General features: G+C 43.0%; 1 protein-coding gene across 1 annotated transcript in view; it reads left to right on the forward strand.

Annotated features, from left to right (window-relative positions):
- The window catches only part of CARD11 (caspase recruitment domain family member 11), a 44,659-nt gene extending 18,691 nt beyond the window's left edge, over positions 1–25,968 (forward strand). Inside the window, exons 2-24 of the mRNA XM_058035557.1 lie at positions 1,799–2,011; positions 2,607–2,744; positions 3,377–3,702; positions 4,376–4,555; positions 6,131–6,283; positions 6,377–6,502; positions 6,991–7,188; positions 8,015–8,194; positions 9,239–9,293; positions 10,504–10,613; positions 11,759–11,862; positions 14,761–14,813; positions 15,361–15,493; positions 15,956–16,157; positions 16,593–16,719; positions 17,801–18,041; positions 18,453–18,549; positions 19,582–19,677; positions 20,625–20,757; positions 21,285–21,464; positions 22,619–22,743; positions 23,576–23,691; positions 24,251–25,968. Of these exons, the coding sequence (XP_057891540.1) occupies positions 1,799–2,011; positions 2,607–2,744; positions 3,377–3,702; positions 4,376–4,555; positions 6,131–6,283; positions 6,377–6,502; positions 6,991–7,188; positions 8,015–8,194; positions 9,239–9,293; positions 10,504–10,613; positions 11,759–11,862; positions 14,761–14,813; positions 15,361–15,493; positions 15,956–16,157; positions 16,593–16,719; positions 17,801–18,041; positions 18,453–18,549; positions 19,582–19,677; positions 20,625–20,757; positions 21,285–21,464; positions 22,619–22,743; positions 23,576–23,691; positions 24,251–24,455 (3,491 nt within the window). The 3' untranslated portion in view covers positions 24,456–25,968. The remainder of the gene's footprint in view (positions 1–1,798; positions 2,012–2,606; positions 2,745–3,376; positions 3,703–4,375; positions 4,556–6,130; positions 6,284–6,376; positions 6,503–6,990; positions 7,189–8,014; positions 8,195–9,238; positions 9,294–10,503; positions 10,614–11,758; positions 11,863–14,760; positions 14,814–15,360; positions 15,494–15,955; positions 16,158–16,592; positions 16,720–17,800; positions 18,042–18,452; positions 18,550–19,581; positions 19,678–20,624; positions 20,758–21,284; positions 21,465–22,618; positions 22,744–23,575; positions 23,692–24,250) is intronic.
- Positions 25,969–26,226: the final 258 nt, after the last annotated feature.

The raw sequence follows: 26,226 nt of genomic DNA on the forward strand, positions 1-26,226 counted from the left end.
TTTGTTAAATTCACCTTTGAAGTGAAATACAGTTACTTCCAGAATAATGGTGGAGAATAAGGTTCATGAGAATGTGTGAGGACTTCAGATGAAGCTCTTTCACCTTTAGCATTCCTCCCACTACAACCTGCTTTGTAAAGATTTTTCTCTGTTGTTTTACCTTTATTGTGCTCGTTGCTTCAGTGTCATTTTTACCACACATAAATACTGGCATTCAGTGAGAATTTCACCCAACCAGTGTGCAGTTCATAAGATCAGGGAGATTTTTCCCCTAGCTACAGCCTTGCCTCATGATTCTGCATCCCATTGAACTGCCCTGGTGTTCTTGGCCCTCTGGGGATTGCTGTCTCCCCCAGAATGTGTAATCCCCATGCAAGCATCAAAGCAAATGTGGAATAAGTGGCTCCTAGAATGTGAAACTACAAAGGAAATTCTGCTGGAGTACAGGAGAAGAACAAAGCCCCTGCCAATACTCCCTTAACTTGTTCATACGGTGAAAAACCATCCAAATTTTTCTCACTGAGATTTTGAACCCTGACTAGATTTTTGACAAATTGGGAAAGCTTTTAACAGCATCAAGCAGAGAGTATGCATTGTTTTTGTAGGAATATTCTGTACTTCATTATGTGAGAACACTGACAAACACATTATTTAACAGATTAGCACTTTTGGCTTTAGTTTTCAAAATGAGGAATTAATACCCCTTGGCTATGCAGTTCATGAGCTGTTTTTGCTCAGGGATGCTCGGTGTAACACAGGCTGCTCCCCAGTTCCTAAAGCTGGAAGCTGAGAAAAACAGCAATGCTGCTTTTGAGGTCTTTAGTTACTGATTATCAGCAAAGCCTCATAAAGCAGAGCTCTTGTCTCATATGATCCAAGAACTGCATATTCTTCCACCAGGGTCTCCGAACTTGAAATGAAAGTTTATGTTCCACATGCCACCTGGATCACAAGGTCCTATGAAAGCTAGAATGCAAAAATAGTACTAGTTGAAAGGTTAATATCACAAAATAAAGAAGGAAAGAATTTTTTTACAAAGTCTGTTTTGTTTTAACTTCAGTACAAGTTTTCTTGCCTCTCTGTAGCCTGCCATGTAACCTTCTCTAATGAGCTGGGTACAAATTAGGAGCTGGCAGGAAATTGCTTCACAAGCACTCAGAAACCATGTGATGACATTTGCATGAGTCAAGAACATTTTCAGACTGCAGTGACACAGTGCTGTTACCTGCCCCCTCCTGCAGGGAAAGGCAAGGTCTGAGCTCCCAGGTACCTGCACTCAGAGCCCTCAGTGCCTCCACAGCTGCAGACACAGACCTGCCTTAACTATTCTTGTGTGCAGCCACTTACAGGTGCTGGCTCATCACATCTGTGCAGGTTCACATCAGTACAGCTTGCAGGAGCAAAGGAGGTGAGGATGAAAGCCTTCATTGCCTGCAGCCAGTATTTGTCTTTGCTCTGAGCCCTGCAGGTTCATCTCCTTCTTGCCCTTTGCCATTGCCTCTCTGGAGCAGAGGTGTCCTCTGACTTGTAAAGAGCTTGGTGGGGTTGGCTGAGTGCAGATTCATCACTGGAGAGCAAGGAGCAGTAGTTCACAGACTCAAGATAGCACTTCTGGGAACTGTCATTTCCCAGATGAGCTGTGGACAGGCTGCACTTCAAACAGCCTCAATATTGGGCAAATTCAGCATTAGTCAGAAGTGATTCTGAGCTCGTCCCTTATGACATGGCAACACAAAAAAGTACTGGGATTGCAGCTGTCCTTCTTGGAGTTCATTTGTCTCTTGTGTCCCTTGTTCAGGAGCAGAACCAGAGATGGATGACTGCCTAGAGACCCTGAAAGATGAGGAGGAGGCTTTGTGGGAGAACGTGGAGTGCAACCGGCACATGCTGAGCCGCTACATCAACCCAGCCAAACTGACCCCCTACTTACGGCAGTGCAAAGTCATCGACGAGCAGGATGAGGATGAGGTGCTCAACTCACTCATGCTGCCCTCCAAAATTAACAGAGCAGGTAATTATCTGGTCAGTGGCTCCATCTGCATCTCTGTCTGAATAGCTTTGCTCTACTAAGTCTGGAGAGAGCCTGAATCAAGTTACAGATTATCAGATAGGAACTCTTTTATCTTATTTACAGGAGGTTTAAAGTACAGGGGGATTCTGCTGCTATTTTGATAACAAAGACTCCTTCCAGAACTGTGCAGACTGGAGCTTGTGGGGTTCAAATTCCCATCAAAGCCTTGGCAAATATTTCAGTTAACACAAGCAGCAGTCAGTGCCATTCCAGGAGTAGCTTTTCAGCTGTCTTGCAGTACTTTGTGATTTGTCACTGGAAGATCTGCCATACCTGCCTGGTAAAGGCTGCACTGAATAACTTGTCCTTTAAAATTTCTGTTCCAGACACCAATTTGCCCACAGTCCCTCAGAATAGCCATCAGCACAAACACACAGAATTGCTGGCATTACTTTATGGGTTCAGCTGAACTCAGTTAATCAGCTGGATTTTTCACAGCTCGTTGCTGAGATGAACCTTAGGAACACCAGGGATGTGATATTTGCTCGTGCTGCTCATGGGGCTGATGTGTCACCTCTCTGCTGTCTGTACCCAGGCCGGCTGCTGGACATCCTCCACACCAAGGGCCAGAGGGGTTACGTGGTGTTCCTAGAGAGCCTGGAGTTTTACTACCCTGAACTCTACAAACTGGTGACAGGGAAAGAGCCTACACGGAGATTTTCCACTATTGTTGGTGAGTAGAATCAATCACAAAGGATTTTGTTGAAGTAAGGACTCTGTGGAAGACTGGCTTGGTTTTTTCAGGCAAGAAGTGGAAATAAAAGCTAATCTTGGTGTAGAATGCTTTTCAGTCTCCTTCAAAGCAAAATGTGGTAGGTAATGTATAAAGCAAAGGGACATCCCAGCTGTCTGAGTGAAGCTGAAGGGCTTCAAATGGAATGATGGGCATTACCAGAATTCTCAAGAGAAGCTATATTGGAACAGTGGACTAAATTACACTGATGACTTACACATGTGCAGCACATTTGAAACATTCAGATTAATTGTACTTGCACAGATTCATTGTACAAATGTTGTGCTATTTCCACAGGCTCAGTAAGACAGATATAAAGGCTTCATCTTCTATCCAGACAAGCTGTATGTGTGCATATTGTGATACTGATACCAGTGTGCTGTGTAATATTTGTACTGTTCCCAGTTAGACATACAGATGTGTGTAAATTTGTGTAAATTCTGTACCTCTGTACATATTCTGGACCTTTTGTTTCTCACATCATTCTGATGATCCTACTTATTACCTTATTAATAAAGTAACTTAAATAAGGTACTTTACCAAACATTGATAAGCTGTTCAAACATTTTCAGTGGAGGAAGGACATGAAGGTCTTACCCATTTCCTAATGAATGAGATCATCAAGCTCCAGCAGCAGGTGAAGACAAAAGATGTGCAGCGCTGTGAGCTCCTGGCGAAGTCCCGCCAGCTGGAGGATGAGAGAAAGCAGCTAAAGCTGAACAAGATAGAGCTGCTGACCTTCCAGGAGAGATACAACAAGATGAAGGAGGAGAGGAATAACTACAATGATGAACTGGTCAAGGTGAAAGATGAGAACTACAACCTGGCCATGAGATATGCCCAGCTGAGTGACGAGAAGAGCATGGCTGTGATAAGGAGCCGGGACCTGCAGCTGGAGGTGAGAGAAATGCTCTGGGCAGCAATGGAGGGTGCCAGTGGCATCTGGGAAAATGAGATCTTCTCTGACAGCAGAAAGATATGAAGCTCTCATTTGCTTTGCTTATCTAGATGATTGAAGGCATCACTATACAGAAATGCCAACTGCAGTGAGGTGTATTAATGGCAGATAATGAATTAACAGAACAGAATGCAAATAAAAATAAAATGTAAAACATAACTGCTTGCTAAAACCTTAATTCTAGCTTTTTTAGGCTCTGTAATATCTTGGCACAGTTATCCAGCAGCACTGCAGCTGTGGGGGATTTATTCAGAAGGATAATCCTGAATTTTCTCCTGTTTTTCCTGATCCAAATAGTCCATGTGCAAAAAGCACAATGTGTGGTCAGCCTTTTATGTGTTCATTCTGTTTCATATCTCTTTACTTATTGGAGGATTGAGAATATGCAACTTTTTTTTAGTCCAGGTATTCTAAAATTTCACAACCAGCCCATATGAGTTGTAGCTGGCAAGTAGCAGGTTTGTACTTGAGACTTCACCAGTTCAGTTGTGGACTTTCAGCACCCAATTATCAACCTCTCGTTAGCATTCACAGTTTAAGCTATTTTCCCCTGTATGTTTTTTGAGAGCACTAAATGTCCTCTCCTCTTTCTCCTTTTCTCTGTTCCCTCTAGATTGACCAGCTGAAGCATCGCTTGAACAAGGTGGAAGAGGAGTGCAAGCTGGAGAGGAACCAGTCCTTGAAGCTGAAAAATGATATTGAAAACCGACCCAAAAAGGAACAGGTTCTGGAGCTGGAGAGGGAAAATGAGATGATGAAGACTAAAATCCAGGAGTTACAGTCCATCATTCAGGTACAAAAACAGATTGCTGCCTTTAAAATCCAAACTCACACATTCTCCAGTTACAGTGCAGGAGGTGTTGGCTGAAACCTCTGCCTGCAAACCTGCAACTAGCAGAAGTGTAAAGTTTGGACAGACAGACAGAAGGCTGCTTGTACAGCTCCCAGCTGCCTGGAGTGCTCCCTGTGCAGACACATGCATGAGGAGGAGTTCTACAAAAATAGTCCTCTAAAAAAATCAAGTGTACATGAGAAATTGGCTCTTCCAAGAGTGTAGTGTTTAATTGCTGAACATTGTACCAGCCTGTCACTACAAATCTGTGTTAAACAGCCAGCACAGAAATTTCTGAAAGTGGCTCTGGGTACCCTGTGTTAGGCTGTTGTCATATCTTTGACAAAAGGTTTTAATGAAGCAGAGGATGATAAAGGTTCCTGTACTTGAGGGTCACTAAGCACCAGGGTGTCCTGCAGAACCCTGCTGTAACCTGCACAGGGAGCTTCACCAACCTTTGTTTGGGCAGGTAGGGAAAACAATTGATGTGCAACACATTTAGGACTCCTCTGTGAACAACTTAGCCAAATATTTGGATATATGTGAGATTACTTAGCACTTTGTTAGAAAAGGCTTGTGGCATTTTAAATTATCAGCAGAAGGCCTTTCAGAAATGGATGTAGCCTCTAGCAGTGCCTAACAATTCTTAGTTCTGACACAAATCCAATGCAAAGGTTGAAAAAGAGTTTACAATAGAAGATCCTGAGAGTTCTGGTTCATGTATGTCTCTTATATTAATTGAAATGGTCTTACAGCACTTAAAGAAACAGAGAAATAGCTAAAAATAGGATTTAAATTCTCTTAAGTGAAAGTATAAATAAACTTGAAGCAGTTTGGTTTAGAAATGCTTAGGTATGCCTAGAAATACTGGGTAACTTAAATGTCCCTGAAATCTCCAACTCAGTGTAGATATTTCAAAAATAAATATGCGTAATCCTTGCTAGCATTTTATGCTTTTTTCATCTTCCATTTATGGTTAATTTTGGATGGCAATTATGTGTTGGAACCTGCTTTGGTAATCTTGTTCATTTTAAATCTACAAGAAATTATATTCCTGGATGGTGTAAAAAATGAAGCAGTGGTACAAGGTACTCCAGGCATGTTTAATATTCTCTGAGCACAGCCTTGCAAAGCCTGTGCCTGCCTTAAAAATTCTCCTGAATATTTTCTTAGGCCCTGCTCTTTGGAAAAGGGTGATTTTTGTGCTCAGTGAGAGCTGATTAATAGAAAAGGGTTTTGAATGCAGGGCTTGGAGTGAAGAATTGGCTGCATCCAAACTGGATCAAATTATAGCCAGTACAATAGACCAGTAAAACAGTTCCTTCATCAGACTGTTCTGACAGCAAGACAGATTTTATTCATCTTTTCTGACACTGCTTTAAAATATGAACAAATGTCCATCTTTTCTCCTTCTTTCCCATTGCAGTACCTTCTTCATTTGCTATTCCTCTTGCTTGTTACTGTCTCTGATACTTCTCTCCCTGCAAAACTACTTTCTGTTTCCCTGGCCTGGCTCTAAAAAATGTCTTTCCTCAGGCTAACAAGAGGGGTTTGCCAGATTCAGACAAAGCCATTTTGGATATCCTGGAACATGACCGTAAGGAGGCACTGGAGGATCGCCATGAGCTGGTCAACAAGATCTTCAATCTCCAAGAGGAGATTCGTCATGTGGAGGACTTAAGAGACAAGGTGAGGAATGGAAGAGTAGAGAGATGGAATGTCTCAGGCTGGTGCCCAAAATGCCTCTGAGAGCAGTGGTGGCTAACAGTTTGTCATTTCCAGTATCTTGAGGAGAAAGAAGATTTGGAGTTAAAGTGCTCAACACTAGGAAAAGACTGTGAGATGTACAAGCACCGCATGAACACTGTGATGATACAGCTGGAAGAGGTGGAAAAGGAGCGGGACCAGGTATCTCACAGTTAAAGTAGGGGAATATCAATAGCAAAAGCCTCTATCTGCTCTGTATCACTTTGGGGAATTGTAGGTAATGGGGCCCAAAATACCATTATAAAATAAGCAGTTAAAAGAATTACTTGTTGGGATTTACATTATGGTAATTAAACACAGGGTAATATTGGGTTGTTTCAACAGTGTAGCATCTGGCAGGCAGGACCAGGATCTTAAAAACAGCTCCTGTAAGGCTTTACATCATTGTCAAGTCACCCCATTTGCACTCTGGGACATTTTCCCACCAACCCAGAGGGAGCTGTAAATGAACCACCCTCATCATCATAATTTTTAATGGTGCTACTGTGGCACATGCTGGTCCTGATTGCTGTGTTAATGGGTGACTGGGTACCACTGCTGAAGTCCCCGTTGCCAACACCTCCCAAACAAAAGCAGCAGGAGCAGGATGTGCTGCCCAGGTGCCAAGGCGGTTTTGTGCCCTGCTGCAGGCATTCCGCTCGCGTGACGAGGCTCAGACCCAGTACTCCCACTGCCTGATTGAGAAGGACAAGTACAGGAAGCAGATCCGGGAGCTGGAGGAGAGGAACGACGAGCTGCGGATCGAGGTGGTGCGCAAGGAAGCGTGCATCGTCAACCTGGAGTGCAAACTGCGGCGCCTCTCCAAGGACAGCAACTTCCTCGACCAGGTACGGCTGGGCAAGACAGGCAGCCACTCTTTTGTTCACAGAATTCACAGAATGACCAGGTTGGGAGAGATCTTAAAGATCATTGAGTCCAACCCAGCCCTAACACCTCAGCTAAACCCTGGCACCCAGTGCCACATCCAGTCTTTTCTTAAACACACCTAGGGATGGTGACTCCACCACCTCCCCAGGCAGACCATTCCAGAACTTTATCATCCCTTGTGTAAAAAACTCTTTCCTAATATCCAATCCTTGGTGCAGCTTGAAACTCTGTCCTCTGGTTCTGTCAGTTGCTGCCTGGTGAAAGAGACCCCACCTGACTATAACCACCCTTCAGGAAGTTGTAGAGAGTGATAAGGAAGAGACTTTTTAAGACTTGCTTTTACAAACATTTTGATCTGGAAGGGAGAGGGGACTTTTCTAATTCTTTCCATGAATTAAGTGAAAAAAGTAATCTACTAAATGTCAGTATTGTGAATTCTTTACTGGAGTGTTTTTCAAGTTTTCTGTTATGTACATGGCTTCCCAAAGGCTGCCGTTCCACAGCTTGACTTTAAATGGAAGGGGGAAAATGCAGAAAAATAATTATTTTCTACACTGGGTAGAAGCTACAAATATTTTTAGGAATGTAAGTGAATAGAATTCAGTCTGTGAACAGAAATCCCCACAAATCTCAGCCCAAATTACTGATAGGTCTGCAGCCACATTCTATGTGAGCTTCTGAAGCACTGGAGTTGCAATAGCTTTAATTAGATTTCTCTAAAGGAAGGTTATGAGTTTGTTGTACCAAACTGGTCTCAGAAACAAAGTGTTCCCTTGTGATCTTTAGAGTTTGCCACGGAATCTCCCCATCACCGTTATCTCCCAGGCCTTTGAGAGCTCTGGCCCAAAAGCCAATGGTCAGGAAGCCGATGACTCCTCCACTTCTGAGGACTCTCCAGAAGACAACAAATTCTTCTTGCCTGATCAAGTTCGTCTCAAGAGAAGAGTGAACCTAAAAGGGATCCAGGTGGGTCTGAATCCGAGGCTGGAATAACACAGAGCAGGGACTTGGGAATTATCAGACATAACACATGTTGTAGCTGTGCCTCTGAAACTTCTGTAAAGATAAGAATAGATCTGTGTATGATAGTGAGCTGTGTCTGATAGTTTTTGCCCTGTGGTGATTTGCATCTTGAGGAGCAGATCTAATCTTGCTTCATAGACTCTTTTCTGTCCCTTCTCCCCATTTTCTCTTTTCTTCTTGCTTCTGCTGTTCATTCACATTCTTGGAGCGTTGTCAATAAATTGATTCTTTGCCTCCTTAACATTAGTGGGAAAAAAAAAATGACATAATGCCTGAGGTCCAACACACACTGAAGGTGAAAAACAAAGTGTTGGCGGAAAAGCTCTCAGCAGCTGGAAGGAAAGATAGAAAGAAATGGACATAATCTAGAGCAAAATTAACTATCTAATTTAGAATTAAATTATGGCAATTTCCTCACCCCTAACAGGAAGGGGGCAGCATGAGTTAGGTTCATGCTTTCCCCGACTAGCTGCATTCACATGGCTATTATCTGATGCTGGATTCATGATCTGTAAAAAAACCCCACAAAAATCTAACATTTGGGCTTTTGAGGTTCTCTTCCCTTTCATCTGCACTTGAATTCTCCCTGCCCTTCATAACCTTTCTGAGCTCTGACTGTCGTTATTACTTGTGGCAATAGAGCTGTATTTTTCACACTGCACACTCCAAAAGGATGCCTGTTGTATTAACAGCTGCCTGAAACCAGTCCCAAGACACCCACTTCACCTTTTGTCTCTTTTTTGCTTCAGCAGAATCTGGAAATTGCAATGCATTTGGGCCAGGCATTCAAAAGTAGCCAGGTTGCTCACACTCCATCACTGCTGTTGTATTTAGAAATCTAAATATCTTCTAAATTTTGGGTCCTGTTATTTAAAGGAGGGCAAGTATATTACAATATAACAGTGAAAAAAGATGCTGAAAATATCTGGTTTACAGTGTGTGGTAAATATTCTGCATTTGTGCTGATTTTTGTCCTCTTTCTTTTAGATAAGTCCAAGAGCTAAATCTCCTGTCAGCATGAACAAAACATCAGAGTTTCAAGGTCAGAAAGAGCACCCATGTCCTTATTCCTTTTCCATTGCTTTGTCTCTTTCACTTAATCTCTTTAAGTTGTTTAAACAAATATGCCAACCAGGGAAATTCTTAACTAAGCCCAAGTCAGTAAAAAAAACTAAAACAGTTTCTCTCACAGTTACACATGTAATGATTAAAAGTGGTCAAGAGTTCTACTTCATTCTCCTCTCCGTCCAAAGGTACCTTCCCAGGCACATGATGTGTATCCCATAGCTTACCTAAATTTTCTGTTTACTCAGTTTTCTGTTTAGTTTACAAAAGTTGTAAAGCATTTGTGAAACATCTGTACTAAAAATCATTATACCATTCTCCTTTTGCTGTTGGAAAAATCATTCAAGCTGAAAAGGCCCTAATCTAGTGATTGTCTAATGAGTTCTTTTGTCCTTCAGCAAAAAGGAATTAATTTTACTTCTAGAGCATTGCAAAGGCTGGGAGAGAGGGATTGACCCATGCCCCAGCCAGCTGCCAAGTTACCAAATTTGTTGCCGTACACTCATGTTTGAGCTACTCCTAATTCCTCTTGTTTGTGTAACACTATTCCTGAAACAGCAAACCCCATCAGAGGCAGCAATTCCTTCAGTAATTGTGTGAGGCCCTGTTGGATAAAATATCCTGGGGAACACAGCTCCTGCTCCAAGGAATTCCATGTCAAACAGCAGCTTTGCTGTCAGGCAGTGTGCAGCATCAGACTGCTGAGGAAGGGAAGCAGCCCACATTCACTTTGTGTTACCTGGGACTGCTGAGGCATCTCAGGCTTCTTGGTCCTTGTTGTAGATTCTTTGTTGTAACAAAGTGTAATTCGATAAGCCAGCCTTGCAAATGGCCAGATTCAGGTGGTGTAATTAAAACATAAATTCATGAAACAATCATTCTTTAATTTGTCAAATAGCATTCACAGATCTATTAAAAACACCCAGGACAGAGCTGAGAGAAAAAGTGGGCAGGAGTGTGTGCAGAGGGTGGGAATTTCTGTGCTTTGGTGGGAACTGTTGGGCAATGGGAGCCAGAGCTGCAGGGCAGGGGTGTGTCCAGGGCACCTGTCCAGTACAAGACCAGCTGAAATGGAAAGGAACATAAGTGCAGTGGCACATCTGTGAAAGGCTCTGCATTGGAAGTGCTCTGACATGCTTCTCTCTGTGTGTTTTCTCTGTGTGCTTCCCTTGTCCCCCTGAGTGCAGCAGCCAGAGCACAGGATGAGGATGGGGCCGAGGGCAGCACCGGCCGCACGGACACGAGCTCCTCTGTGTCCATCAGCAACTCCATCAGCAGCTGTGAAGTCACCAAGATTGTAAGGATGCCCCTTGCCTCACTACAGCCATCTCTCCTAATGTGGTTCAGAGCTTGCACAACTCAGTATTAGCCCTTCCCCAGCATCCCAGCTGTGATCCCATTCAAGGCCCTTGTCAGAAGCTCCCTTAATCCTGTTACCAGCATTTTGTTAGAACTATGTTATTAGCCTTTCCCAAAATCACAGAATTGGTTTATGTTTATTTAAAGATATTTCAGAGGTATTTATGACCTCTTGCTGTCTCCTTATGCCATTTAACATTTACTGTTAGAAGAAAGAGATTTGCTTTAAAAGCTGCTTTGTAACTTATCTGAGAAAATTTTGAGGGTTTTTGAGTTCTATAATACTTTTCCTGTCTATAAGTAACAGCGAGTGAGGAAAGGGGTGCAGATCACAGTTGGAAATTTCTGCATACCATAGTCAAACCATTTCTTCCCTGCTTGCTGTATCCCCATAATCTTCCAAGGTAGATATTCCATTATACTTATGTGAGCACTGACACAGCAGGACAGGCAGATAGAGAGAGTGCTCTTGCAGAGTGTTAATAACAAAGAACAAAACATCTTTCTAGAACACCGTGAAAAATGCTGCCCCCAGGAAATTAAAATTATACTCAAGAATAGCCAGGAAAGAACTTGCTGCCACTCATAATAAGCTTAGCTAGGTTAGGAATATTTTTTGGAATATCTGTTGGATGTTTAGATAACTTATACTCTTTTCCCTCTAGTGCAATTCAGGGTTTCCTGTGCACTGGAAGATTAATTATTTAATATATAGAGATGTGTATTTTTCTTCCTCATTCCAACTACATATATATTTATATAAGTACACATACTGCTTTTCATCCCCCTCCTCCTATGTCAGCTGTGCCACACACAGAAGTAAAGTTACAATGGCTCAGTAAATCAGGCAGTTGTGTGGTCACAGGAGAAGGTGCAGTGCCAGCACACAAGCTGTGCATTGTGCTAAAAACTGGCATAAATGAGTGCTCTTGGATTCTTCACAGCTAGAATCAACTTCTTTTTCTGTGTGTGCTTCTCAGAGCAGGGTACAGCCAGTGCAGAGCACCCTTGCTGCTGAGTCAGAAGTGAGAGTACCTTTCAGCCAGATAACCTTCCTGACACCTTTTGGTTTCTCATTGGCAGCAAACCCTGCGGAACCGCAACGACAGCATCATGTCCACCACCCCCGAGCCGCCCGGCAACGACTCCATCGTGCGGCGCTGCAAGGAGGACACCCCTCACTGCAGGTGGGGACACCGGCCCTGAGCTTGCTGCCACAGGGACAGGGGACAAGGGGCTCTAGAGCTCCTCTAGAGGCTGGAGAGCCTCTACAGAATTCACAAAATTCACAGAGTCACTGGGTTGGAAGAGACCTTAAAGATCATCAAACCCAACCCATGCCCTAACCATGTCACTGAGTGCCACATGCAATCTTTTCTTAAACACACCCAGGGATGTGTTTAAAACCACCTCCCTGGGTAGGTCATTCCAGAACTTTATCACCCTGTCTGTAAAAATACTTTTTCCCAATATCCAACCTATATTTCCCTTGGCACAGCTTGTCCTCTGGTTCTGTCTCTAAGGCATAGGATTAACCTAAGCTTCTCAAGGCTCAGCCCTTCATCCCACACTTTGTCCAAAGCACTCAGGAATGTCTGAAGTTCAGCTGGGATGAATGACACAGTGACAGCACTGCAGCATTGACTGTAATGGACAGAAACACAAACAGGACTAGAAAGCCTCAGCACTATTGGAGAGAGTTCTCTCCCTACCTTTGCATATTGATCCAGCTTCAGTTTTTGCCCCTCAGCTCCCTGCTGCCCTCATGTCCCTGTTCTTTCCCATTCTATCAAACCCCTCCTTCTCTCTGGAAGCTGCAGAAGTAGAGCAGAGCTGCTTGCAGGTCTGTGAGGAGTGAGGGGAGAAGTGGAGGAGGGAGCTGGTTTTTGTGAGTCTCAGGCTTTGTTTCTCAGCAGAGAAGGGAGGGAAGAGAGGCTTTGCCCTTGGCTTCACCTTCTGCTGCAGCTTCCACTTCTGCCAGGTCAGGGCCCCTGGAGTTCCCCTGGCAGTGAAATCACATCAGCTGGTAAGTGGGAAGTTGGTGGCAGGAAGGAAAGAGACCTCTCCAGCCTCACAGTTCCCTAAAGGGCACTGACCCCTCTTCTAAAAGGGTTTTTGCAATGTGATACTCAGACATGCTGTGCTGGTGTGGTGTTAATAGCATCAGTGTCTGCATCAGAAATACCAGGAGACACAAATACATTCCCTAAAGGTAGCGAGCAAAAGGAGAAAAGAACAGACCAGACCAGTTTAGAAGAAAGCAATATATGTGGAGGGTTAAAATCTTTATTAGATCTGGTTTTAATATCTAATCTTTATTAAAACTTTATTCAGATTTTTATGTTTCTCAAAACAATCTGATCTTGGGCAGGCTGCCACTTCTGCCTCTCTCTCTGGACAGCTTTGTAAGACAGCTTTCCACCGAGGGCATCCTCAGCTGGTTCTCCCACATAATTTTCTAGGCTGCTGAGGATTTAAGCAGTGTTTATTTTAGTTTCCCTTAGCTTCTCCTTCAATGTCCTTCAAGTCCCTTTTTAAAGTGTGTTGTAACAATTCAAGATAGAGAAAAGGGGATTTTTATTAATGATTTGAATGTTTTGTGCTTCAGGTGCTTGAGAAGCCTTTGGCATGCCTGAATTTTTCAATATTTGCAGTGTATTACAGAACACAGTGGAGATTACATGGAGATTATTCAGCTTGTGGACTTATTTCACTGTAACTCTGACTGTATTCTGTTCTGTGTGTTAAGGCATTGGAAGACTGAGTGGTACTGAAATGTGAATTTTTCCCTCATATTAGATATTCTTCATGTGGAAAGAACAGGTACCCTGGAACAAGGTCTGAATGGGGACTTGCTTTGTTGAGCTGGTAATCACTAAAGTCAAGTACCTCAAGAGCCTGCCCAAAAGTTCAGTGTAGTTTATAACTTTATAATTAGCATGATAAATTTTTGGAACTTATTTGTGAACATAATCCAGAATAATTGCTGTTTGCAAGCCAAGTTGCAGGTTTCACAGTTCATCTCTTCTTAATTTGTGTGGAAAAAAAAGGTGAGATCATCATTTAATGTACGAAAAGGTACATTATTTCCCTGCTTATGCATGGAGTAAAAATAGCTGATCCTCTGCAGCCTGGCTGCAAAAATTCACCCTTCAGCTGAAGCCAAATATGAGAAATATCAGCTTCACAGGAGACCTACAAATCATTTTCAATGGGAAAAACAACAAGCTGTTATTTAAACAGCTTTGCAACCAAAGGACATGCTTTAATGAAGTCCTTCCCGTGAAGCTGACAGATCACTCACTTGGCTGGACAGCCCCAATACCCCTGTAAGAGCAAAATTTTAGTGACCTTGGAGTGGCTTTAAGGCCAGCCAACCCAGTCACCTCTGCAGGAAAGGCAGTGTCATTGCCTGGGAGCTGGGCTGGGACCAGAGCTGTGGCAGCTCCTGTGCAGGAGCCTGGAGCACTTTGCCATTCTGTACTGCAGGTACCTGAGTAGCTATGAGAGCTACCCTGAAACTGCTATAAAATGCTTCAAGCACTTTAAATCAAGCAGATAAATTATTCCTCTTCTGCTGCACCTCAGTAACTTCCCTTGCATTCACTGTGTCCATCAGTGAACTTCTGGCTTTTTGCTCAGTTGTGGAAAATCCCCATGGTGCAGTGCATGCACAGCAGGCATGGTGCAGCCCTTTATCTCTGTGCTGAACCAAGTGTGGTGTGAGTCACACACCAGACCAGCCAGCAGCTTCCTGTTGTCCCCAGCAAAATCTTCATTTCCTCACTGCTGTTGGCAGTTCTTCCTTCTGAACTTTCTTGCTGTTTCACATGTTTCCCATGCTGGCTGACACATGTTGTCTCCTGCCCTTTTCTGTATCTTCCCTGGACCCTCAAGGATGTTATTTGCTTATTTTTTTGCAGCTGCACCATTGCCTGGTGCAATATCTCCAACATCTTCCCTTTTCACAAAAGTTCCTCCTTCAGAACTTAATGAAATGTACTGAAGGTGGAAATCTGCTGAAAGCTTGAAAGTGTTCAGCTTTCTCTGTCTTCCATTATCTCATGCTTTGTTTTTAATTCCAGCCTGGTTGAAGAGGACAATGACAGCTTTGGATGTGATGCTTTGGAGATGGATGGTAAGCAAGAGGATATCATGTGTAATTGAAATATGAGCTAATATGTGATCAGCTCCCCAGCTAGAGAGATTGTCAGATAACCAGCCCTGCTCTAAGTAATGGGACACACAGCCAGTGAGTAATTCAAGGAAACAAAAGGTCAGCCAGTGGTGAGAAGGGGAAAACAGTCATTCCTGAAGATCTAAGAGGGAAAAGCCTTAGTTTTGTTGCCACAAGGGTGGTCAAACACTGGAACAGGGTTGTCCAGAGAGTTTTAGTCAAACTCATCATCCTTGGAGATATCAGAACCCAGCTGGACAAAGTCCTGAGCAATCTTCTTGAGCTGACCCTGCATTGACCTTTGACTAGAAGCCTCCAGAGGTCCCTTCCCATTTTCTGTTCTGTGAGAGTGCCATTCCTTGTGCCATGTCCTGTGGATATGAATCACATCTCTGTGTGAAGAATTTCCTACTTCAGCTTTGGCTGGGATCAATTAAAATTAATTTTCCCCTTTTCCATCTTTGTCACTTTATGTAGGACTCATCATCATTCTTGTTACTCTTTCCAGATGACAGTCATGACAGGCATTCACATGGAGCTCCTTCAGTGCACTCTTCCTCTTCTTCTCATCAGTCAGAAGGCCTGGATGCCTATGAGCTCGAGCATGTCAACTCCATATTTAGGAAGTTCTCTCTGGAAAGGTATTTGAGATGCCATTTTACTTACCTTAGAGACTGAGAGGAAAGGGTGCTGTGGTAGAAACTCCCTATTTATTTATTAGTTGCTGAAGTTATAACAGCAGGAGTGATTATGGTGGCAGCAGTATAACGCTATCTTGGAGCCCTTTCATGTTCTGTAAACCCATGAAGGTCAGCCTGAAAATTCAAAAACTTCAAGGCAGACAAAATGTTCTAAAGGCTTCCATTTCTCCTTGTGATCTTGCTATCTTGCTGCAAAGCTTGCTGAGTGGAGAACTGTTATACTCTGAGTTTTCAGAGATGCTTTTCTCCCAAACTTTTGTAGTAACAAGGAGGTTTTCTTTTAGAGTCTTTAGATCCTAGTGATTGATAATGCTAGAAGTTTATTCGTGTATCTCTCATTTCTCATGCATTCATTTAACTCAGAGTGAGATAACCAGTTGTCCCTTCCTCTCCTGGACACAGACCCTTCCGTCCCTCTGTCACGTCCGTGGGCCGCATCAGGAGCTCGTGTCACACGGTGCAGCGCGTGACGCTCAACGGGGACAGCCTCAACTCAGAGATCACCCTGCTGGGGGGCAATGACAAAGGCAGCTTCGTCAGCTCTGTCAAGACAGGCTCCCTGGCAGAGAAAGCTGGCCTTCGGGAGGGACACCAGATCCTCCTGGTGAGCATGGCATTGTCACCAAACCCCTGGGTGTCTGCTCACCCACCTATGCTGTCCCTGGCATCCCATGAGCACAAGTTCAACAATGCTTCTGCCAAGTTTCTCTTTACTTAGTTTTCCCTCCACTGCCAATGTTCCCAAGCCATTTCCCTGTTCAAATGCCTCCAAGGGGAGAAAAAATGTCCCCCACAATTTATATTCCTGCACTTCTTACTCCCAGGGAAGCCTGGGATTGTGCAAATCCTGCAGCTCTGTTGACTGCTAGCATTCCCTATTTGAGAGAAAAAGAATTATATAATTAGAACATAATCTGCATTCTGATAACAAAGTGTCTGCATTGTTTAATAAGAAAAAGATCATGGCACTTTAAAAAAATGGTTTAATTGACTCAGAGATTGAACTTGCACTGAAGAGCAATATTTCTTTCATATCTAGTTGGAGGGCTGCATTAAAGGGGAAAATCAAAGTGTTCCTTTGGATACTTGCACAAAGGAAGAAGTTCACTGGACAATTCAGAGGTGCAGTGGTCCAGTAACACTCCAGTATAAATCAAATCATGAAGGTAAGAACAAAAGTATTTCTTATCTCAAGTAGTTCCAGGGCTTTTATAGCAACTTGTCTGGAAGAGAGTGACAGGAGCAGCATATCCTTTGTATTGGGATAAATCTGGAGCATGCCACTGGTGTTAATTACAGCTCCTCTGTGGAACTGCTTCAGCTTTTAGCCTGCTGTCTGAGAAAAAACAACAACATGTGCTTGTCAACAGGAGTCTGAAAAATTTACATGGTGGCCAATAGCAACATGACTCATGAAACACACTCGAGCTTATTTTTATGTACAGTTTTCTGCAATATGATGCAGTGAGCTGAGTGATCTTTATCCAGCTGGTCGATTTAGCATTTACCTGATGGAGTTGCCCTGTTTATTACCTTTGTGGCTTTGTCTTATCTTTAACAGCTGGAGTTCATGTGTGGTGAATAGAATTTGATTTTAGTGTTCAGGTTCTATAATGATAATTTCAGGTTATGGATCAAAAATTACATTCCAAAATTCATTCTTTACTGGTGTGTATAAGTGGGCATTCATGTTTTTTTGTGCTGGTTAGAGAGCTTCAGCTGCATAGATCATGCAGGAAGTGATGCCTTTGATTTTCTTTGATGTTTTCAATTGTAGGAAAGACTATTGCAATTTTTTGAGCATCACTTAACTGCAGATAAAGCATGTTATAGATTCTGGGAGTTCCAATTAGAGCTAATAATAAGGAGAATAGCTTGTCATTAAAATTGGTGGCAGAACTCACACGGTACTTAGAGGGCAGAGCTATATCTGTGTCTGCGTCTTTGCTGAGAAGTTCTTTGTTCCACAGGTGATGTGGGGAGTACTGAGAATGGAGTTACCTAAAAGTGGCATTATAATGAGAATATTCACACAGAGCTGACAGCAGCAGCATGGGCTGTCCCTGTGCCACTGCCTTCAGTGTCTCTGAGGTGCAGGCCCATGATCTTGCTGGAACTCCTGCAAGCAGCACTCTGGAAGTACAAACCTCTCTCAGAGGAACCTCAGGAGTTTGTGCTGTGGCTTCTCCCAGAGGGAAAGCAGCAGCAGTGGGAGCTCCTGCCTCACCCCCTTCCCTCCTGCTGCAGGGTACCGCAAGCTGCTGTCGGAGCTGGAGGAGGGGCTCATCACCTCGGGGGACTCGTTCCACATCCGCCTCAACCTGAACATCTCCAGCCAGCTGGACTGCTGCTCCCTGTCGGTGAAATGTGATGAGATTGTCCACATTCTGGACACCATGTACCAGGGCAGGTGTGAGTGGCTGTGTGCCAGGGTGGATCCCTTCACTGACAGGGACCTGGAGATGGGGACCATTCCCAGCTACAGCAGGTGAGAGTGATACTGAGTGACCATTACTGAGAGCAGGGATCTAGAAACAGGGAACTTAATTACTGCTGTAAGGAAAGAGGTGTCTATGTCTTAAATTTTGAGATAAAATCTGATGTAAAACTTTAGTATGAGCTCTAAAACTTAAGAACAGAGATTCCAGATGTTACCTGATAAAATGAAGTGAGTCCCTCAAAAAGTATCATATGCAAATATTCCATGGATATTCTTTAGTTCTTAACTGAACTGCAGTCCTTCCTATTGTTTTGTTCCTGCCTTTACTGCATGGTTCAGTCAGTCCTCACTGCTATTTCTATTTCATCTTTTCTGTAGGCACAAACCCAAGGCAATCCAGCTTTCTTGTGAGTGGTTTCCAAAATATCTTGATCTGTGTGATTTCATCCTTTCTTTCAGAGCCCAGCAACTCCTTTTGGTGAAGCTGCAGCGGTTGATGCACAGAGGAAGCAAAGATGAGACAGAAAACTCCTACAACACCCTACGGGCCCTGCGGGTAAGTGTCTGCCAACAAAGTCCTTTTAACACCTCATACTCCCCTGCTATTGGTTTTTCATTTTTCATTTTTCATCATCATTTTACAGAAAATCCTGTTTACACTCTCTGTAGGTTTTGATTGTGTCAGGCAATGGGCACCTTCTGTTTGCTTTAAATAATATTGTCCCTGGGACTGAACCCAGCTCTGGCTCACTATTCACCCTTCAGCTAGGAGGGACTACACTTAAAAAGTCCAAACTCTGTTCTGTGTGTTAGTCACCCTTCTCATGCTTCACTACCTGTAAACATTGAATGCATCTGCATGTACACATGAGGAAGAAGCTGTGTCCTTGCAGTTAATAAACAGAATTATTTCTCTCCTATTGTGAATAAACCTCTAAACTATAGAGTCTGTTGTCCCACTTTAGAAAGACCTGTCTCTTCCAGCCTGTAATGCTGTGGAGAGAATTGGGATTATCAGGCCTTCACACACAGCAGCCCTTCAAACTTTCCATTTTCCATCACTAAAAGCATTTTTAGACCCCAAAATTCCATTTTTACATAATTAAAACTGGTGTGTTAGTTACCATAAGTTATTTTTAGAGTCTGGGAGACATTCATGCTTCTAAGTTTTACAGACACAGGTAGACAGTGCTTGTGCTTGATTTCAGTCAAGGTTGAGTGGCACACATTCCTTCTGTGCTCACAGCCCCACTGATCAAAGGGACAGAGATCACTGGCAGAGGTGCTTGTGAAAGCAAAAGCTGTGCATGCTCTTTTTTGGTGCAGAAATTATCTCTTTCTTAGGTGTGGAGAGCAGTCTGTGAACAAAGGAATGTGAAGAGCAGTGAAAAAGCAATGTTTGTCAGCACAGGCTTTGCTATGCCCACTGTTTGTTTAGAGCATTGTATTTGGGATAGGTATAAATCACTATCCCTTTTATTGGAAATAGAAAATATCTGGTTTGGCTTCTTTTCTTTCTCAAATGTTATGATTAAAAAATACAAAAAAGAGCAGCGGTGAGAAGATCTCCTGTATTATTTTTTACCAGAATACATTGCAGCCAGAGGAGCCTGCCCTGCAGAGCGACCCCAAAACCAGCCCTCGCCTATCCAGAGCAAGCTTTCTTTTGGGCCAGATTTTACAGGTAATAAAGTTCAAATCCTCAGTGCAATCTCTGAAATAGTGGATCTGAACAGTAGATATTCTCAGGCTATCCTAATTCACCCAGAAATCCCAGCTCAGGTCTAGAGGTTGTATTGGAATTTATTCCTATCAAAAAGAGATTTAATGCATGAAGGAGAAGGATGGGTTGTGTTTTCTGTTGTGATGTGGGGTGTTTGTTTTCAAGAGCATGGCTTCCATTACAGATGTACAGATTCCTTAAGGAATCCCACACATCTGCCATCAGAGGCTGAAATGTGCTTTGTTTGTACCATAAGGACAAATCCAATGGGCTAGATCAAATCTCCAAGTGTCTGGGATAGGACTCCATCAGAAAATAGTCCTTTAATTGTGGGCCAGTAACTCTGAGCATGACAGAGACTGTGTGGGTGAAAGATAAAGCTTTGAGAAGGAAGGTGATAGGGAAAGGTTAGCAAATACACAGGAGGAGGAGTTAATGTTTGGATAGAGGAATAGGTGGGTGGATGAGGAGGGAAAGCATGAAGCCTATTTCTCATGTAAAATGACTGTAAAAAGATGCCATTTGGGAGTTTTTAAGTCTCTCTGGTAGAGCAAAGAAGAGGCAGTTTGGGTATAGCCTGTGATACATTTGTGCATATACTCTGGGTATGATGTACACATCAGTGCTTGTACTGATGATAGCAGGGAGCTCTGTGAAGGGAAAACATGCCTCTTAAGAGCAGAGAACAAAACAACAAATCCCAGAGGGGATTAACACAGGCTCTGAAACAGATCTATGATATTTAAAGAGTCTTAGAATTCAGTCCACAGATCCATGGAGTCCTGTCTTTGACAGACACAAGTGATTCAGATCTTGTAGGTAATGAGCGTTGGCTGATGAATACATGGGAGGGTAAATAATGCAAAAAATGAGGTTCAAATCTCTCTTTTTTTTGTTCACCTTTTTAGTTTGTCAGTAGGTCTGAGAACAAATACAAACGAATGAACAGCAACGAGCGGGTCCGCATCGTCACAGGCTGGCCCTCAGGCCTGTCACTGAGCTCATCCGAAGGGAAGAAGCAGCTGCCTGATAAACTGGAAGGTAAAAATCTAAAATAGCCTTTACACACGTAGCACTGACACAAAGGCCTACATATACATCTACAGAACAGCATGGCTGTGAAATGAATCACAGGTCTTGCATTTGTGGTCCCTCTGCAAAAGTTCAACAGCAACTGTGACCAAAACTGATTCTGCTAAAAGAGCTTGGGGCAGCTTTGGGACACTAAAATGTCTTGGTTGGCTGGCACTTCTTCCTAGGTGCTTTCTTGCCTTTTGCTCCAAAGCATTTAACTTGGAGTAAGTCAAGCTAACAAGCAGAGAGTCTCCAAGCAGATGTTGTGTGGAACAGGTTAAGAAATAATCTCTTGAAAGCAAAAGGCAGTTGAATTATTTAGTATTAGATTGGACATCATAGTGCTGTGAGTACAGTAAAGATAACTCCAGTAAAAGGGAAGGAGGACCAGTATGACTAACCATGTCAACTCTAGTTCATATGTGTCTCCTTTTTTTTCCTCCAAATATTGATGGAGAGGAACCCAGAGGATAAATGTCTTGTTCTTTGCTCAGATTTGGATTCAGAGAGTGAACTGGACAAGAAGCTCAGTCTGATCCCTTACAGCTTGGTGAGACCCATCCACTGCGAGCGCAGGCGCCCCGTGCTCTTCACCCCCACCATGCTGGCCAAGCCCTTGGTACAGAAGCTTCTCAACTCTGGAGGTGCCCTGGAATTCAACATATGCAAGCCAGGTAATGGGATAAGAGAGGGCCATGACTGTCAGCTCTCAGTGTTCGAAATATGGACATATAAATGCGTGCACACGTAGGGGAATGCACATGTGAGAGTTGCTTGAGGTACTTTGAGTCACATCAGAGTGATGTGTAGCTGTAAATCCTGCTTTTTGAGACTATCTGGGATATTTGAATGTTTTTGAGACAGCCAGTACACATGGTTATGAGATTCTGTGTCTATAAATATTATCCATGTGTATGCTGTGTGGTTGCTAGGCTGCCCCTCAGAGACTGAAATGCTGTGAGTGCTCTTTCTGTTTGCATACTGTTTGCATACTGCATATCTAGGCAATGTGAAATTTTGATTAATTTGTTTCTAGTATTTGCTATTATGAGGAATATCTTCCCTAGAGCAACTTTAGGTTTCTGTCTCATCCAAGCTGTGAAGATTGTGCATTTGATCTACTGGAAAGACTGATTTTCTTCCATGCTAAGTATTTACTATTAAAGCAGTACGCAGTGCCGTGATGGCTGCAGGGCAGGATTGTATACAACCCAGCATTAAACAGAGCTGACGTTTCATTTTTACACTAATATTGAATACTCACAGCATAGTATGCAGCCTTACAGTCATCCAGACAGAGAAACTGAGAAGTTAAGTATTATAATAAATATCCCCTGTCTTGCAACATAAAACAAAAGCTTTGATGTAGAGCTGCAATTCACAAGGGGGCCAGTATCACACATTGCAACCTAAGCCAAATTTTTTGGAAACTTTAAACACAAATGTTGGAACACTAAATCCTTGTTTTAGGATCCTGTGCTGAAGAGACCACCTTTTTTTAGCACTTCTCAGCATCCTCCATCCCTGAACTGCTACTATATAACATTAGGTGCTGGAATTGTATTTACTGTTTTAATTTAATGCCTTCATAGTGTTGTAGTAATTGCCCAAGGAGTCATTGGTGCAGGATATAGCTGAGATGCTCAGCTGTGATCAGATTAGGCTTTAATTGAATTCAATGGAAGAAATGAGGCAGCTGTTAAGACAATTCATTGCTCATCCTCCTTCCCTGAACGTCCTTACATCCCATGTGAAGTACTACTGGATACTTTTCTACGTGTTCTGCTGCTGTAAATTTGATTCTGTCCCCATCCACATCTCTTCCTAGATATTGTAACAAAGGAAGAGTTCTCAAGGAAGCAAAGGACAGAGACTGTCATCTTCAGCAGAGAAAAGAATTTGAACACATATGAATGTATTGTACCTGCCAACATCGAGGCTGTTGCTGCCAAGGTGCTCACAGTGCTCTGTCCCTTCTCTGGGCTCTCTGGGAACCCCTCTGCAATGTCCTGCATATCAAACTGACCAATTTACAGTTGCACATTCTCTCTCCTGCCCTCTTTCAGTCTCAGATTTTTATTTATTCCCCCAAATGGCTTTTATTTGTGCTCTTACTTTTCCTTTTCTTTCCCATCCTCAGCCATATCCTTTTATGTTCTCCCTCATTCCCTGTGATGACCCACATAGATGCAGCTAAATATCCTTTCATTTTCTGTGCTCCATCCTTTATTCATTTCCTTTTCATATCATAAGTATATATGAATACACGAGAGAGTAAGAGATACAAGGACCTAGACAAAGGAAAGAGAAGCCTGAAACCCAGACACAAGGGTGTACAGAACAAAGATAACAATGCCCAAGACAGAGATCTGATGTCAAGTAGAGTAGATTTGATGCACAGCATGGAAAATAAAGGAGAATTAAAGTGATGGTTTTTTGTCTCACAAGTAGTTGCAGTAGATGTTCTTTTTGAACAAAAAGCAAGTCTGTGTGTTTGGGTCTATATGTAAAACTGGTGTTTTATCATACTTTTCATCTTTAGAGCATTCCATTTCCATTTTAAACCTTTTTAGAAAGCTGTTAAGCCCACCTGTTATTTGACTGACCAGTTTTAAGCCAGTAGGAGGAGCTGGACTTAAAATGTATATTTGATTAAAAGGTTTTAAATCAGTACAATGGTAAATAGAGAGCCTTCCAAATCACCCCATAAGGGATAGATATCATTATCTTGAGATTCCACAGCAGTGAATTTTCCTTTGTGACACTGTTATGACTTTGTTTTTAGAACAAGCATTGTCTCCTGGAAGCTGGAATAAGCTGCACGAAGGATTTAATCAAAGCCAAGATATATCCTATTGTTCTCTTTATAAGAGTCTCAGAGAAAAACATCAAGAGGTTCAGGTAACATGTCAGACCTTTTGCATATTTGATGTTCCATCTTATTCAGTGAATAATTCTTGAGTCCAATAACGTTCTCACTGAGAGAAATAAAGACCCTCATCCTCTCCATCTGGTACTTCTATGTGCACTATTTCCTCCCATGACTCCTCCCTGAAATCTTACAACTGGAGAAAGCAGGAATTCCCCAAATCTGGCACTCTTTCACTGTCACTGGTGGCAATGAGCATTGTGGGAGGATGAGACCAAAGAAAATGTGGTTTTCTCCATGCTCAGCACTCCCACAGCATTTCTTAAGGTAATGCAAGCTGGAAGAGGAAAGCTCGTAAACACTCGCACTCTCCCTCCATTCAATCCTCTGAAATTGTTTCCCCATAGCAAATATTTCTCCTTGGGGGCAGCATGGAGGTAAAGGGATGGTAGATCTGCAGTAGCTGCATTCTTCACTGCTTTTATTGCTTGTAAGTAGTTAGGAGAAAATAAATTCTTGATGGTACAGCTAGGACTACAGGATTAACTTAAAATCCAAGACATTTATTTCTGGTCTGCTCATTTGATACAGGAAACTGCTGCCAAAGCCAGAGACTGAGGATGAGTTTTTACGGATGTGCCGCCTGAAGGAGAAGGAACTGGAGGCACTGCCCTGCCTTTATGCCTCTGTGGAGGCAGAGGCTTGGAGCAGCATTGAGGATCTCATCCGGACAATAAAGGACAGGATCGGGGAGGAGCAGCGGAAAACCATCTGGGTGGATGAGGATCAGCTATGAAAGCCCTCAGGAGCACGGAGCTCTTTGGTGAGGAAAGGACACATCCAGGTGGAGCAGGGCTCCTCACAATCCTCTGGTTGGGTGCCCAGAGCTCACTCCTGTTTCACCCTTGCTGCTGGGGCACTCCCTGCTGGCAGGATGCATGTCTGGAACGGGACTGGAGCTGTGTTGAAGAGCCAAAGTCTCAGATGCTGGGATCCAGGCTGTGGGGCCACCACCACAATTTCTGATCCACTGCCATTTCTTAAGGGACAGCACCTGTTTAACACACGAGGACAAAGATCTTGAGCAGGAGCTTGGGGTAATTTATTATGTTCAACATATGGATCTCTTTGGTCTCATTCAAAATTTCTGATGAGAACAAATAAGTGGAATCTGAAAGGGATAAGGCATGGGGATTGGGGAGCAGGATGTGGAACTGAGATGTGCCCCACATCTCCCTGAGATGAGATTCTGAACACACCCAGCTGAGGAAGCTGAAGGCTGGTTGGGACCAGCAGCAACACAACTGCTGATGACCAGAGCAGCTCTGTAGCCCTGGTTCTCCACAGCCATTTTCAGCCTTTTTAATCAAAAAAGAAGAAAATAACTATTCCTCCTGGCATTAACTAAAATGAAAATTTTCTCTTTTGTTTGAAACCCCAGTTTTATTTAACAGTTTTGCAGGTTTCCTTTGTAGTCCTGCGCTTACAGGAAAACAGGCTTCACTGTCCCAGTGGCACATCAGATCTTTCCACATCTGCCAACATTTCATTTAGTTTATCCCTGCCTCTGCATTGTATTCATTTGTACATCCCTCAGTTTTTAACATTTTTTTACTCACGGAAAATACCATGGTGCTTTCTTCAGACAACAGGTTTCTGTATTTCTTCACTGAAATATTTCTCTACAACATCATTGCCTGCCAATATGCCCACTCTCAACAGGAGGGACTATTCTTAGAAGAAGAAAAGGAGGATATCATAAGCCAGTAATTGCTGTGAACCACTCAGTCCTTGACCTGTGTGCCATGAGCAGCAGCGAGGAGCCCGGCGGGCACCGCGCTGAGCTGTGGCCAAGTGGGATAATGCTTCCACAAGTGTGTGTAGGGCTGAGCAGACCATGTCCCGTTTTCAAAAGCACTTAAGTCCTCAAAGAGTTTAAGTTCCACTGCTCATGAGTGTGACTTATACTCCTAAATCTTTTCAGTCTTTGAAATCTTTCCTCTCGGCATTAGACGCTGTACTGAGATTGCCAAATTGATCCAATAAAACTGACCCGATAATAATGACTCGCGCAATTGCTGATCTGAAATGCAATAAAAATTGACCTACAGATGAAGAGTGGTCCATCCCATTGTCCTTAGATCCTTTTTTCCTTGCCATATCACTCCCTTTTAAGATGCATTTAATAACAAATTTCCTTTCCTTCTTCATTCATCCTCAGTCCCCCGTCTTGGTGCTGTGGGCTGATGTGCAGTAGCAGGCAATAAAAAAACAATCGGAATCTAAACAGAACATCTGGCCTGGTTGCCTTCACTAGATTAGCTGCTCCCTTGTCTTTGCAACAAACTTCTGCTGTGGGTGTCTCTCAGGTAGACTGGGTCAGCTCATGTTGGCTTTTGGGATTGTGCTTTTCTTTTATGTTCTTCTCTTTTATGCACATCATTTTTTAACTAATGGACTCTTCGAGAAGTAATTTATGTCACTTTACATCTAATTGCTGCTGCTGTGTTTCTCAAGTTATTAATGTTTGAAAGAATGTTCATAGCTAGCACTTCTCAGAGAATAGC

The sequence above is a fragment of the Melospiza georgiana genome, chromosome 16 (assembly GCF_028018845.1).
Source record: "Melospiza georgiana isolate bMelGeo1 chromosome 16, bMelGeo1.pri, whole genome shotgun sequence".
Lineage (NCBI taxonomy): Eukaryota > Metazoa > Chordata > Aves > Passeriformes > Passerellidae > Melospiza > Melospiza georgiana.